Raw genomic sequence first — 15,453 nt, forward strand, 5'->3', positions numbered from 1 at the left:
TGAATGATAATTTGTTATTCTGCAGATATGAGCTATTTGTGACAAACAGTTCAAATAAAATAAAATAATGTTAAAAACTTAACACGTATTTGTGATAATTTTATGCGCGAAGTTCTTTTACAAACCAGTGCGCATTTCAAAATTAAACGTCTTGAAATGCACACGTGTTTGGAAGCAGATATGCTCCGCCGTTTACGTGCCGACTTCAAAACTACCGGGTCTTGAAATGAACACGGAAACGTAAATACGCAACCAGGTAGGACATCCTTGGCGCGGTGCGGACATACGACAAAACCCTCAAACACTGTTTGTTTATAGCTTTGTTTAACTATAAAAAAATTAATTTTTAGCAATGCAAATAATCACAGCCGGTGTAACTTGACTTAAGTATTCAAATGCTGGAAGCAGAATTGCTTTTTTATTTTTTAATCAAAAGTTATTCGGGTTCAAAAATTGCAATTTTTCGATTTTTTTAAGTTTAACCGCGTTTATCTCGAAAATTATGCATTTTACGAAAAACCTTGTCGGAACATTTTTTACTTAGAATGACCCAAAAACTACAAAAAAATATGTTTTTTGCGAAAAATAGCTTTTTATCTGCGCGTAACATACGGAGTGTGGGAGGGGGTAACAAGACACCATCGCACCTTCGGCCAAGATTCAGTTTTTCATTGTTCAAGGTCTCAGGTAAAGAATCTGAACATAGTTGCCGGTTCGCAGGTTTTGCATACTCAAGTACTTCCAGGGCCTGCACTATTAGTAGTCTAAGAGCTAGTGAACCCTCCGACTAACGGTCGTCCTGTAAGGCAAGAAATTTGTCTAGTGATAATTCATAGCACACCAAGGCTAAAAACCATGACCTGGCAGGCATCAGCCGTTCACGTGTATCTACCAGGTGAATCGAAAAGTGCATAGTTTAGGGGTAAAATAAACTTTCTCCTGTAAGGTTTAAATTTAAGTATTTGTTTGAGTAAGTCATTTAGAAGAAATGTGTACAATGACAGGCGATTCTGAAGAGCATAAGACCTTGCCAGGCGAGGGGAAAGATCTGGGGGTTTTCCTAAAATTATTTTTTTTGCATCGAACAAATTTTTTTTAGGTTTTTTGAATCATTCGAAACAGAAAAGGTCTTTAGTGATTTTTATCTTAAGTTAATAGTTTTTGTTATATAAGCGATTGAAAATTTTGAAAATTGCGAAACCGGCCATTTTTAACCCTAAATCGGACATTTATCTAAAAATTTTAAAGTTACCAACGTAAGTAGATATTCTTTAAACATTGATTGATGAAATGCCAAAGAGTTTTTTGCAATACAATATCGGAAACCCCTTTGTTTTTTAATTGCTAATCAAGCGGGCGCGACACTGTAGTATAAGTGAGGACGTTTGAGTTGGCATAAATTCATTATCTCGAGAGTGGGCAAATTTCAAGAGAAATCCTCAGACAAATCGATTTTTATTTTTAAATTAGGACTTTTTAACATATATATAATACTAGTGACGTCATCCATCTGAGAGTGATGACGTAATCGATGATTTTTTAAATGAGAGTAGGGGTTGTGTGATAGCTCATTTGAAAAGTTATTTAATTCTATATCCATTAATGTAAACATTTACATAATTACTTATACAGGGTGTACAAAAATTTTTTTTTATTAAATTAACTTTGATTAAATTTGACAAATAGAAGAAACATTTTTTTTTGTACACCCTGTATAAATAATTATGTTAATATTTATATTACTTAATAGATAATTAAATAACCTTTCAAATGAGCTATCACACAACCCCTACTCTTGTTTAAAAAAATCATCGATTACATCATCACGCCCAGATGGATGACGTCACTAGTATTATATATAAGCCAAAAAGTCCTAATTCAAAAATAAATATCGACCTGTCTGAGGATTTCTCTTGAAATTTGCCCATTCTCGAGATAATGAATTTATTCAAACTCAAACGTCCTCACTTATACTACAGTGTCGCGCCCGCTTGATTAGCAATTAAAAAAACAGAGGGGTTTTCGATATTTTATTTCAAAAAACTCTTAGGGATTTTATCAATCAATATTTACAGAATATCTACGTTCCTTGGCAACATTGAAATTTTTAGATAAATGTCCGATTTAGGGTTAAAAATGGCCGATTTCGCAATTTTCAAAATTTTCAATCGCTTATATAACAAAAACTATTAACTTAAGAGAAAAATCATCAAAGACCTTTTCTGTTTGGAATGATTCAAAAAACCTAAAAAAAATTTGTTCGATGCAAAAAAATAATTTTAGGAAAAACCCCTAATCTTTCCCCTCGCCTGGCAAGGTCTTATGCTGTTTAGAATCGCCTGTCATTGTACACATTTCTTCTAGATGACTTACTCAAACACATACTTAAATTTAAACTTTACAGGAGAAAGTTTATTTTACCCCCTAAATTTGCACTTTTCGATTCACCTGGTAGATACACGTGCACGGCTGATGCTTGCCAGGTCATGGTTTTTAGCCTTGGTGTGCTATGAATTATCACTAGACAAACTAGCCTTACAGGACGATCGTTAGTCGGAGGGTTCACTAGCTCTTAGACTATAGGTAAAACCAGGAGTAATAAAAGATGATGGGCGTAGGTACTAGTCCTACTATCTTCCACTATATTCTCTGGTAGACTCCTAAAATTTAGCAAAATTTTACCAAAAACTGTAGATGTGAAATTTTTCGACTGATTTAGGTAAATTAAAATATATGTGTAAAAGGATGCTTTATAAAATAGATCACAGTTTTATGTTATTCGCACGTTACCTTTACTTTATTTCTGCCCTTTCTATCTCACTAACGTAAGTGGTAACAGATGGAGCAGAAAAATTATCCAAATAAAAAACAGTTAAATTATAATTTCAAAAGCTTTATGAAAAACAGCTAAATTACACCTTTTCTCAGTTTTCAAGTTTATATTTTTAATGAAATTTATTCAGGTGTAAATATAAAAACTGACATAATTAAATATGTGCTCAAATTTGTATTAACCCACATTTTTAAATTCAGTACTAGAGAAATAACCAGCAACGATAAGATAAACGAGGGCATCTTCTTATCACCTAGGTAAGGCTATTTTATGCTAAGAATAAACCACAATCCATACCCAGCATTTGTTAAATGTAGGACTGTGTACGTTACGCATGTCAGTATTTAAATGATATATGTATTATCAAATAAATAAATGTATGTTGCTTTCTTTTAAGAGATCTCGAGATAATCAAAATGTTCATCAATATATTGCACAGTATATGATGTCGTGCTCGTTACATCATCGACAGGCTACTATGCTCTTTTAAAAATTTAATAAAATGTGCTGTCATTACCTCGGGAGTCTATAATACCTACTAAACTCAAATTTTTGCCACGTATTAGGCATCCGCAAATATTATTTCTGACGTAACTTCAGGTATCTTTGGCTGGCTTTATGTTTCTCCATCAGTTATCTAAAACACATTTGACACTTCACCGGCTTGCACCTTACACCTGAATTGTTTGCAAGATGGCTGATCCCCACGAAGACGAACTGTCTCAATGGAAACATTTTTTTATGTCGGTCTCTGACACCAATGTTAGCTTTAATGTTCAGAAAACCTATGTGAGTTTCGGAAGGTTAATAATGTTTATGTAATACTTTTTGTTTTGAACCAATCGACTCTTCCTCCATCCTGTTGGGTAAGTTATTTGACTGAGGTGGGCGTTGTCACCACATATTGAATTTACAATTTTCATATCTAAATTTTATTATATTATATTTTAGGTCAGTTCTATGTTGTGTTCCTGTATTATTAGGGATGGCGGTTGTTGACAAAACACCGGTTTTTGGTTATACCGATTTTTTCTTCGTACGGTTTAACCTGCCGGTTCTAACCGGTCGAAAAAACCGGTTTGTCCGAAAACCGGTGATCGGTTTTTTTTGTCACAGCCTCTGCCACCTCATAGGTTACATTTACCTTGCACTTTAGTTTGCAATACTTCATTCGAATGGATATCGGTTCATATTAGTATAGAAATCAGTCATAATTGTTGCAAAATTGGTTTCAGTCAGCTTAAAATTTCCCATTTACGCGCGGGGGGCGAACAATTTTCCCCGTGTTTCTCTGAATTCAGTATTTTTTCCACTTACCCGGTTTTTCACCTGTTATGACTTTAAAAATAAAAAACTGGTTATAACCGGGACAAAAAACAACCGGAAAAATCGATTATTGCAGAGGAGAAAAACCGGTTTTAGGTTATAACCGGCAGGTTTTTCCCATCCGTAGCCGAAACGCGTTCTATTGTAAGACTGACCTTTTTAATAAAATAATTTTTTGTGGTACGTACTTAGAGTACAGTACTTTGTTATCTTAGAAAATATTAAAAAAATATATATGTGCAATAAATTGGCGATAATCTTGACAAACTAGAGACCTTTAGCTCTTTATCCTTTGTGATGGTACACGACAACCCTCACGGAATTTTCCTAATTTATTTGTTATAAGAATAAGGTCAATATTATAGTTGCAATTTGTATAATTTATTACGATAGTAGCAAAGTTCAAAGTATTCAACTCATTCGCAAGACTGCAAACACAGCACACGTCATTATTGAAATACGTATAGCATAACCATATATGGTAATACATATGGGCATTGTTTTTAATATAATAAGATATAAGTGGGAAGGTCGAGTACCTGAGACATTCATTGTTGTATCAGTGTGTTCGCTGAACTCTGCTGGCGCGTGGTCAGGGGATATAGTTACCGAGATATGGGTCACCTTGACCTATCCTAACTATAATGTCGGTCGACGTAGTTGTAACTGTACCTTTAACCTTGTAAGAATAAAGATATGTAGAAAGTTTAAGTTTGTTTGTTCGGGAGTGTCTTCGTCCAGCAACCCCCAACATCACATGGCGACCCGTGCCTTAAGTTAAAGAATGGAGTTTTCTGGTTCGCATATAGATTGAGGTATGCAGCTCTACACGTAAGATGGGAAACAACCAGAATAAAGAAAAAGAGGAACAGATCTTCATAAACCAAGCAGGCAACAGCGGAGGTGTGACAGCTGAAACCGGCGAAAACGAGAAGCTATCAATCCCTGGAGTTTTGGGAATTGTATCGTTCAGCCTGGCCATAATCATCGTCGGATGGCTACTGTATCGACGATGGAAGAAGCAGCTTCGACGCCACATCCGACAGGAAGTATCTAAATCAATGGAGATGCTGAGGTTAGACGCCCAGAATCCAGGACCAAATGCATAGACACATGAACCCATATTCGTGAGTAATTTTTCTTTTTAATACAATACAGTTTAACTGCTTATGAAGTAAGTTTGATGACTATTTTTTTTATTTTCATATTGAAATTTTGATTTTTTTTTTTATTATATAATTACTCACTTACTTATTTACTGACACTTTAAATATTGACGGTTATCCAATATTATTGATCCTTTTATTTTACTTACATTTATGTTTTATTATATTATTTTATATGTTACATTTTGTTATATTTGATAAACTTAACGGCAATGATAAGCTTTACGAAGTAATTGAGACTTCGAGACACTAGGCCATATACTATTGAGTAACGTAGGCAGGCCAAGCCGAATTTATGTTCGAGGAAAGATTTCAACGTATTCTGGAAGATATAACTATATTAAATAGGAATCTCACAAAAGACACTATAGAACGAAGGAAAAATAAGCTAATCACAGATAAATGGGTGGAAAAACTCAGGACTATCACGGAACAGTTTAGGACGGTGCATAAAATATACAAAGGTGACAGCTGTAAGGCAGCAGAAGACAAATTCATTGCAGATATTATTGCAAAAATTGGAGAAAAGATCGGAAAAGTCCAAACAGAACTACGGAAAAGACAAGTTGAACATAACAACGACAAGATGGGAGAGAAATTCGAACTGAAAACAGCAGGGAACCTGATCCCTCACATAGGAAACACCGAAGAATCAATTAGAGCATTCATAGACGCAATTGAACTGTACGATGAATTTTTAGATGATGAAGGAAAACCGCAACTAACAAAGTACCTGTTGAAGGTGAAACTAACGCAAGCAGCAAAATTACGACTGAAGACCACTTACAACTCAAACGCGGCACTAATAACCGATATTAAAGAAAAGTTTCTAGTAAAACAATCTATCCCTGTTCTGTCAGCGGAGATCAACTCAGCGAAACAAGAGAATAGGTCAATAGAAAAATTTGGAAGAAGTTTAGAGGAGCTCATGGCTAAATTAACAATAGCACAAGCAGAGGGAAACAGAGATGCAGAAGAAGTGCTGGCCAAAGTAAACGAAAAAATTGCAATAAGCGTGTTTACTAACGGTTTAAAAAATGACAAGATAAAGACAATTTTGAAAGCCAAGAACTTTAGCACTTTAGCGGAAGCGATAACAAGCGCAAAGAACGAAGAATCGCTAACTCGAACGGAAACTGCAGGAATGTACCACATGAATAAAACATATAGAGGCGGAAGAAGAAATACAACAAACGGATACAAAAATAGTTTTGACAGGAGAAAAGAAGGTAACAAGACATATAATAATAGAAATACAAATGGAAACGAAGTAAGACAATATCATAACAGAGGTAGGTCTCAAAGAAACAGAGGAGCAGGACATGGTCATCGAGGGAGAAATAATAATTGGTCGCAAGGTAGAAACCCCAGCAACAGAAATTCACCAGGAGCATATTTCGCAACAGAGGAGCAGCCCCGCCAAGAGCAACCACACACAAGCACAATACAAGAAGTAGATTTTTTTCGTGGCCCATCAAATGGAGGCAGATAATTCCACAGCAAGTGGATTAAATTATATTAAGGTTTATTACAGAGGAAAACGCAAAAAACTATTAATTGACACTGGCGCAACAGTCAGCGTTTTATTTGAAGAATGTTTAGATAAAAACTACACCGACATAAACAAAACCCGACGTATTAGCTTGCGAGGTGTTACCGGAAAAACTATATATACAAGGGGAACCTTATTGTGTGACCTTGAAATATTAGATAACTCAGAGAAGATAACGTTGACACAGGAATTTGCAGTTATGAAGAGTTTCACAAATAAAGTCGATGGGGTTATTGGTAGCGATTTTTTATACCAATATTTTGCTACAATAGATTACGAATCCTTAAAATTATCGTTACATGTAGAAGGAATGAGAAGAGATTTTAAAATGCTATCTATGGGAGAAATTTATACGATAATAATACCTAGGAGATGTGAAAAATTATTTTTTTTCGAGATCGGGACACACTACGGAGATTTTGTAACTATACCACAGGAGATAGCGGAAGGAATTTTCTCGGCAGGAACAGTCTCAAAACCAGTCGACGGAAAAATACCAATAAGGATATTAAATATCAATGATAGAGAAATAATTGTTAAGAATTTTAGACCGAAGGTCGAAAGATTAGACAAGTTCGACGTTTTCCACATGGGAGAATCAAAACAATCGGTGAGTCGTGCCGAAAGACTTTTGAATATAATAAACACAAAAAAATTTATCGCTAGAGGAAAAAAGAGCAATAGAAAAAATATGTGTAAAATATTCCGATGTGTTTTTCTTAGAAAACGATCCATGCACAACGACGGACGTATACAAAGCAAAAATAAAATTGCAAAAAGGAGTATCACCTGCTTATACAAAACCGTATAGATTACCACACGGACAAAAAACGGAAATAAATAGACAAGTAGACAAAATGTTAAAAGACGGGATTATTGAAAATGCAATATCAGAATTCTCATCTCCACTACTTATAGTGCCAAAGAAAAACGATGAAAATGGAAACAAGAAATGGAGAGTTGTGATAGATTACAGACAACTAAACAACAAAATTGAGAATGACAGATTTCCATTACCATGCATAGAAGAAATCCTAGACGCTTTATCAGGAGCAACATATTTTTCACATTTAGATTTATACCAAGGATATTACCAAATAGAACTCGATTCTAAGTCCAGACCGTACACAGCATTCGCAACCGATAGAGGTCAATATCAAATGACACGACTTCCGATGGGGTTAAAGACAAGCCCAGGATGTTTCTCACGAGCCATGACTATGGCAATGTCAGGTTTAAATTATGAAAACATGTTTATATATCTTGATGATTTGATAGTCTTTGGCAACAGTCTACAACAGCATAATCAGAATTTAGTGAAGGTATTAGAGAGACTAAGGAAAGTAAATCTGAAATTAAATCCAATTAAATGCGAGTTTATGAAAAAAGAACTATTATATTTAGGACACAAGATTTCGAATAAAGGTGTAGCACCAGATCCGGAAAAGATCACCGCATTGGAACAATATCCAATACCACAAAATGCAAAAGAAGCAAAAAGATTCGTAGCCTTTGCAAATTATTACAGAAAACATATCAATCATTTTGCAGAAATAGCCGCACCTCTAAATAGACTATCAAGGAAAAATGTAAAATTTGAGTGGACAACAGAATGCCAAAAAGCTTTTGAAAGCCTCAAGACGTCATTATCAAACCCCCCCGTAATGGAATTCCCAGATTTATCGGAGGAGAACACGTTTATTCTACGGACAGATGCATCTGGCATCGCACTAGGAGCAACTTTGTCAAACGGGAATGACAAACCGGTAGCATATGCCAGTAGAACACTTAATAAAGCGGAAATGAATTATCCTACGATAGAAAAAGAATTACTGGCAATAGTATGGAGCATTGCTAAATGGAGACATTACCTTCTACAGAAAGAATTTATTATTTTGACAGACCACCGACCATTGGTGTACCTATTTGGTATGACAAACCCTTCCAGCAGATTAACCAAATTTAGATTGAAGTTAGAAGAATACGACTTTACAATTAAATACGTGAAAGGAGCTGAAAATGTAACAGCTGACGCCTTATCACGAATAGAAGTTACATCAGAAGAACTAAAGCAACTAAATAAGGACTCAGAGAAAAGTATATTAGTGATGACGAGAGCACAAACGAAAAAGCAGGAGGAAATCACCGATTCGAAGAACGAATGGACTGATCAACCAGACGTAGTCGAATTGTTGAAATTCCCGAAAAGTGCGGTAGAGGTAAAACTGATAGACAAGGACGATTGCAAAACAATGAAGCTAGATTCGGCTGAAGAAAATACAAATAGTAGTATATTGTACAATGAAGAAGACGATATTATTTATCTGATTCGAGATTTTCGATCAACGTCTGCACTACGAGCGTCGTTGAGAAACTCGACATATCAAGAACCTCGATCAACGTCTGCGCTACGAGCATCGTTGAGAGCCTTGATTCAAATGTGCGCACAAAAGAATATAAAGGAACTAGTACTAGTAAAGAATAATAAGAATCAGCCAATTATTGAAGAGATAAGAAAGGATCCTAAAATATTTAAAGAAAGAGATATCAAAATATGTATAGTACAAGACAAACAGAATATAGCAGATGAAAAATTAAGAAGAATTATAATTAATGATTTTCACATGTTACCAACAGGAGGGCATGCCGGAATAAATAGAATGTACAAAAATATAAGGAAATATTATTTTTGGAATAGTTTACGAAAAGATATCGAGGAATTTGTGAAGAGATGCGACGATTGTCAAAGACATAAGCATTCTATCATAACCAAACAACCTCTAACTATCACATCGACTGCCACCTGCGCATTCGACACAATATTTATAGATCTAGTAGGACCATTTGAGATGGATGACAGTGGGAATAGATATATATTGACACTGCAATGTGAGCTAAGTAAATACATAGAAAGATATGTAATAAAGAACAAAGAAGCCGAAACAGTAGCCAAGGCATTGGTAGAAAATTTTATTCTGAGGTATGGAGTACCCAGAAAAATAGTCACAGACCAAGGCTCAGAGTTTATGGCAAGAACATTTAAGGAAACATGCTCATTATTGCAAATAGAGAAACTAAACTCAACAGCATATCACCACGAAACAATAGGAGCTTTAGAAAATACTCACAAACATTTAAATGCGTACCTTAGGATACAACTATCAAAATTCCCTACAAATTGGAGTACATGGGTGCAATATTTCTGTTTTTCGTATAACATTTCAGTACACTCAGCAACGGGTTATACTCCGTTCGAATTAGTGTTCGGAAAAATATGTAGACTGCCGACAAATGTTCAAAACGAAATAGAACCCCTGTATAATTTTGACGACTATCCCATGGAACTGAAATACAGACTACAAGTAGCCGCAAAGGAGGCCAGAGAAACACTAACACATACAAAACACAGCAAAAAAAAAATATATGATGCCAAAACGAGTAAAATAACTTATAAACCAGGAGATAAGGTATTAATAAAAAAGGAGCCAAACACAAAACTTAACTGTTTGTTTTCGGGTCCATATACCGTAATTAAAGATGAAACGCCTAACGTAATTATTGAGAAAAAGGGTAAACAAGTAGTCATACATAAGAATAACGTTAAGCTGTATAATATATAAAAAGAATAAGTACTGAAAAGTGTTATAGTGTAAAAGTGTAATAATAGTCCACCATAAGACTTTTACTAGTACTTAAGGTTCAGTGTAAATATTTATATATCTCATTTTTTTTCTTTTCTCATTTTCTTTAATATGTTTGTTTAATTTTCTTATAAAGGAGAGACGTCAGTCAGCATAAATAATATAAAATAGAGATGAAAGGAAATTGTTACTGAAATTCCCTTTCATCTTTTCCCCGCCCAGAGAGATGTGATGGTACACGACAACCCTCACGGAATTTTCCTAATTTATTTGTTATAAGAATAAGGTCAATATTATAGTTGCAATTTGTATAATTTATTACGATAGTAGCAAAGTTCAAAGTATTCAACTCATTCGCAAGACTGCAAACACAGCACACGTCATTATTGAAATACGTATAGCATAACCATATATGGTAATACATATGGGCATTGTTTTTAATATAATAAGATATAAGTGGGAAGGTCGAGTACCTGAGACATTCATTGTTGTATCAGTGTGTTCGCTGAACTCTGCTGGCGCGTGGTCAGGGGATATAGTTACCGAGATATGGGTCACCTTGACCTATCCTAACTATAATGTCGGTCGACGTAGTTGTAACTGTACCTTTAACCTTGTAAGAATAAAGATATGTAGAAAGTTTAAGTTTGTTTGTTCGGGAGTGTCTTCGTCCAGCAACCCCCAACATCACACCTTTTTATGCACAGAGGAAGAATTTAAAATAATAGTAATTTATAACTGAACAGTAATAATCGTTAACATTATTCGCATCGAAGTGTAGAAATCTCTGTTTATTGTTTACGTCCACTGCTTATCAAAACGCATACGTACCAATATATATGTTTGTTACAGTTATATTTAAATTGTTTTTTAATTTCAGTAATTTCTTATCACACTGTGCTAAGGAGTTAAACGTTGATATAGTTGACGCTGGTTCATTCTTCTCAACGGAAAGGGAGCGTATGCAGTGGCAGAGTGAAGGTCTTTCATCGGATAAATTATCAACAGAAAATGCTGTTATGATGTTAAAGGTATAATACACTCACCGGCACAAAATCCCGCCACCCCAAATTTTTTTTTTTAAGTTTGACAATTATAACTTTACTATTTGTGCTCCGATTTTCTTGCACAGTTTGTAGGTACCGTTTCTTATTATACCGTTTAAAAAAATTTACTTGCATTGCATTATACAGGAGTGAGTGGAAACGTATTTTCTCCTAATTTTAAAAATTCTGTGGAAAAATGGAATGGCTGATTTTGTTTCATAGTCCTGTCATATTATCCCGGAGGTATCACTAAAATTTTGTTTTTTTTTTAATTATCCGAATATCTCTTTTCTTGTAAGAGCTGTACCATTTTTTGTAGATAAAAACACTGATTGACTAATAAAATCGAGGTTGTATTGATAAGATTAGAATGGCCCGCATGCAGTCCAGATCTCAATCCTATTGAGCATTTATGGGATGAATTAAAAAAAACTATTCACCGTCATCCTAGGCCTCCAGAAAATTTGATAAAATTATGGCCCTTGGTAGAGGAATATCGCGCTATTCCCCAGGCAAGGATAACACATCTTAATTCAATGCTAAACAGATTACGAGAAGTCGTTGCTGCAAGAGGTGGACAGACTTGCTACTGAGTTGTTTTGTTTTGTTGTTAATTTTGTTTTTTTTTTATTTGTGGTGCGTTTGGTATTTTTAATTAAATAAACCTTCAAAGCAGTGTTTTTATTTACAGCTCTTACAAGAAAAGAGATAATTCAAAAAACAAAACCCTAGTTATACCCCCAGGATAATACAAAAAGAGTATCAGCGCAGAGAAACAAAATCATCGCTCCAATTTTTCCACAGAATTTTCTAAAGTTAGGAGAAGAAACAACACTTCCATTCACCCCCGTATAATGCCATCAAAGCAAAGTTTGTTACCGGAATAATAGCAAACAGCATCAATACATGTACCTACAAACTGATGCAAGAATCTTGAAAATCGGAGTGCAAATAATAAAGTTATAGATTTTCAAACTTAATTAAACATTTTGGGTGGCGTAATTTTGTGCCGGTGAGTGTATATGTAATATCGAAAAATTAGTTTGTTAGTTTGTTAAGTATACTGAAACTTCTGTTCTCATTAAAAAACATTGTTAATTAAATATTTGTTAGGGAAGTAAACTTCAACGTTAAAAATATGTACAGAAATAATAGCATCTTCGAAAACAATTTTAATATTCTAACAACTTTAGATATTATAAGAGAATTATGAATGATGAGAAAACAAGGCAGACTTGTTCAGGTATATCTCTCAGTAAATGATGAACTATCGTTCCAAATTAAGACCACCTCAAACGACAAGGTCAAGGTCTATATGGACAAAAAATATTACTGAACGAAGTAAAAATAACTGTATAACTTGTTAAAAAGATAGATTCCCAAAAAATCCAAAGTACAAAAGCGTAAAATTTCTTTCACTATATTTGAAAAATATATCAAGTCGAAAAATCACTAGACTATAATATTTGTATAATCGTTAATCATACATTTTTAAAATTTTTCACAGCACAGTCTAGGCAGTTCTGTATTGGTTCCGTCCATTTTAAGTATACACCTCTAAAATTTAGGGTCTTTTTTTTTCTTCTAGTCTTTCTTCGGCAGCGAACTGATTGTCGCAGACTTTTCTTTATTGCGTTCTTCAGATTGCGTAGATGTCTCTACACCTAACTAAATAAAATCAGTATAACGAAATTGGTAAGATGCCTTCCAATACCAACTGTTTAAGTCAGCGATTCTCAACCTGTGGGGCGCGCCCCCTAGCTTTTAGTAATGGGGGGGGGGGGGGCGTGAGCATATAAAAAAATACACCAACATCATTAACTAATTTACTAAAATCAAAGCAAAACAAAATTCTGACAAAATAAAAAATAAAATACACATGAACACTGAATAGGAGTTATAACCATAAAGAGCACTCAATAATAAAAAGTAAGATTTTACTGTTTTTTGTCAAAATTATTGAACGAGGGGGGGCGCGGTAAAAATAATTATGGAAGATTGGGTCGGAAAGGGTAAAAGGTTGAGAAACGCTGGTTTAAGTGTTTAATTCTACCTTGGACTTCTTATCAACCCAAAGACTTACATGCGCTCCTCCATCAGCAGCCTATGTGAAGCCCAACGTTACGCCCTCCTGTACCCTGAGTAATGTATTTTGTTTACTAGAAAATCTAAAGTTAACTTTTGATCATCACTTTGACTCTTTGGAAGGTATTCTGACACATTTATATTTGTGTAGTTTTAGTACCTTAAGAAATGTTTACTGTTTACTCTGATTTATTTTTATTAAAGTCCTTGGTCATATTAAGAGACTTCCTTAGTTTATACCAATCCAAAGTGATCCTCCATGACTTGACTTACTTCATATCGAGTACCTTATGCAGGTTCATCCATTTTGGAATATGTGGTAGAGCTTTTTTTGGGCCAGATTTATATTCAGCTGGTAATTGAACGTCTCTACATCGTGATTTATGACCAATTTTCAGTATGTTTCTTTTCATTTTCTTATTTATTGCCGTTAATAAGATCAAATTCTGTTGTTTTCTGATTAATGTTCTGTTCTTTTTACTTGTTTTCTTTGCTTTTATTTGTTTCCGGCTCATTACTTTCCCATAAAGGGAAAGTTTAAATTAGTGAAACAAAAATTGGTAATAGTAGAATGTAGGCTATGAAAGAATACGAAAAAATATACAAAACTGCCGAAGTAAGACGCTTAAAGGTACTACATACTAACTCAGACGACGGTTTCAAAAATGAATGTCATCATTCTAAAACTTAAAAGTCAGTATAAATACAACTATTTTGTATATCAATACGAAGAACAAGAAAAGGAACAGAATTTCTCAACGAATTCTCTTATGTTGCAAAACAAAACATGCAATGCATTGATAATAGTTGGCACGGAATCCTTTTTTAATTTACTTTAAATAATACTACATTTGATTCCAAAAATATAACAAACCAAATAATTAAAATATAGTTATTTGTACAGATGATTCAGATTTCTTAAGAAAATAGTCTAATTATATTGAATTTCAGGCTGATCTGGTTCCTTTTTTAATTGATCCTACATCGTCAGCCATAAACTGGTTAAAGCAACATCTAAGACACAAAAATGTCGAAGGTATTACACAAAATTCTCCCAAATTTAAGAGCGCCCTTGAATTAGCTGTCAGGTAACTAATATGGTAATAATGTAACAGTATTTATTAAAACTGTTTTTATTAGGTTCGGAAAAACTTTTATCATTGAAGAAATCGACACAATATCTTCAGTGCTGTTACAGATATTAAGACGGGAATATACGTTACAAGGTAATTTAAATTTTGCCAATACTATATATATACATATTTATATGTCACTGTGGGTGAGCCCCCACTGTACAACAATTATTTTAAACTTACTAATTTATCCATTAATTTTTTAGTTTCGAATATTATCAGATTTTTTGGGAATTTCTGTAGGGGAGAGTTGGACAAAACCGGGTACCACTCCAAAAACCGTCTGTATCTTTTGCTATATGTGAGAGTAGCAAATGTTTGCCGATGATTTAAATATTCTCAAATGACTTAAGTTTGATATGCCAATGCCAATTTTTAAGAATATTCTTAGATTTTTAATTTTTTTTTATTTTTATGAAAATATTGCAAAATACCCGGTTTTGTCCAACCGGTATGATAAAACCGGGTAGTAACTTAATTACCATGTAAAAAGACTAATGAGCAGAAAATAAAATATTTGTTAAAAGTATGTGAACAAAAATCGAAAATATATGAACAGAAGTCACAAATAAAAACTACTTCATCTACATCATCATAGGCACTACAGGCGTCATAAGCCCATTTGGTGCAAGACACACATTTTATCCAGCCTTCCTTCACATTATAATTTG

General features: G+C 34.1%; 1 protein-coding gene across 1 annotated transcript in view; it reads left to right on the forward strand.

The window, feature by feature from the left end:
* The window catches only part of LOC114331236 (cytoplasmic dynein 2 heavy chain 1), a 410,099-nt gene that overhangs the window by 359,512 nt on the left and 35,134 nt on the right, over positions 1-15,453 (forward strand). The window contains exons 53-55 of the mRNA XM_050645881.1: positions 11,399-11,549; positions 14,601-14,737; positions 14,790-14,875. Coding sequence (XP_050501838.1) covers positions 11,399-11,549; positions 14,601-14,737; positions 14,790-14,875 — 374 coding nt within the window. The remainder of the gene's footprint in view (positions 1-11,398; positions 11,550-14,600; positions 14,738-14,789; positions 14,876-15,453) is intronic.

Source organism: Diabrotica virgifera, chromosome 3 (assembly GCF_917563875.1).
Source record: "Diabrotica virgifera virgifera chromosome 3, PGI_DIABVI_V3a".
NCBI lineage: Eukaryota > Metazoa > Arthropoda > Insecta > Coleoptera > Chrysomelidae > Diabrotica > Diabrotica virgifera.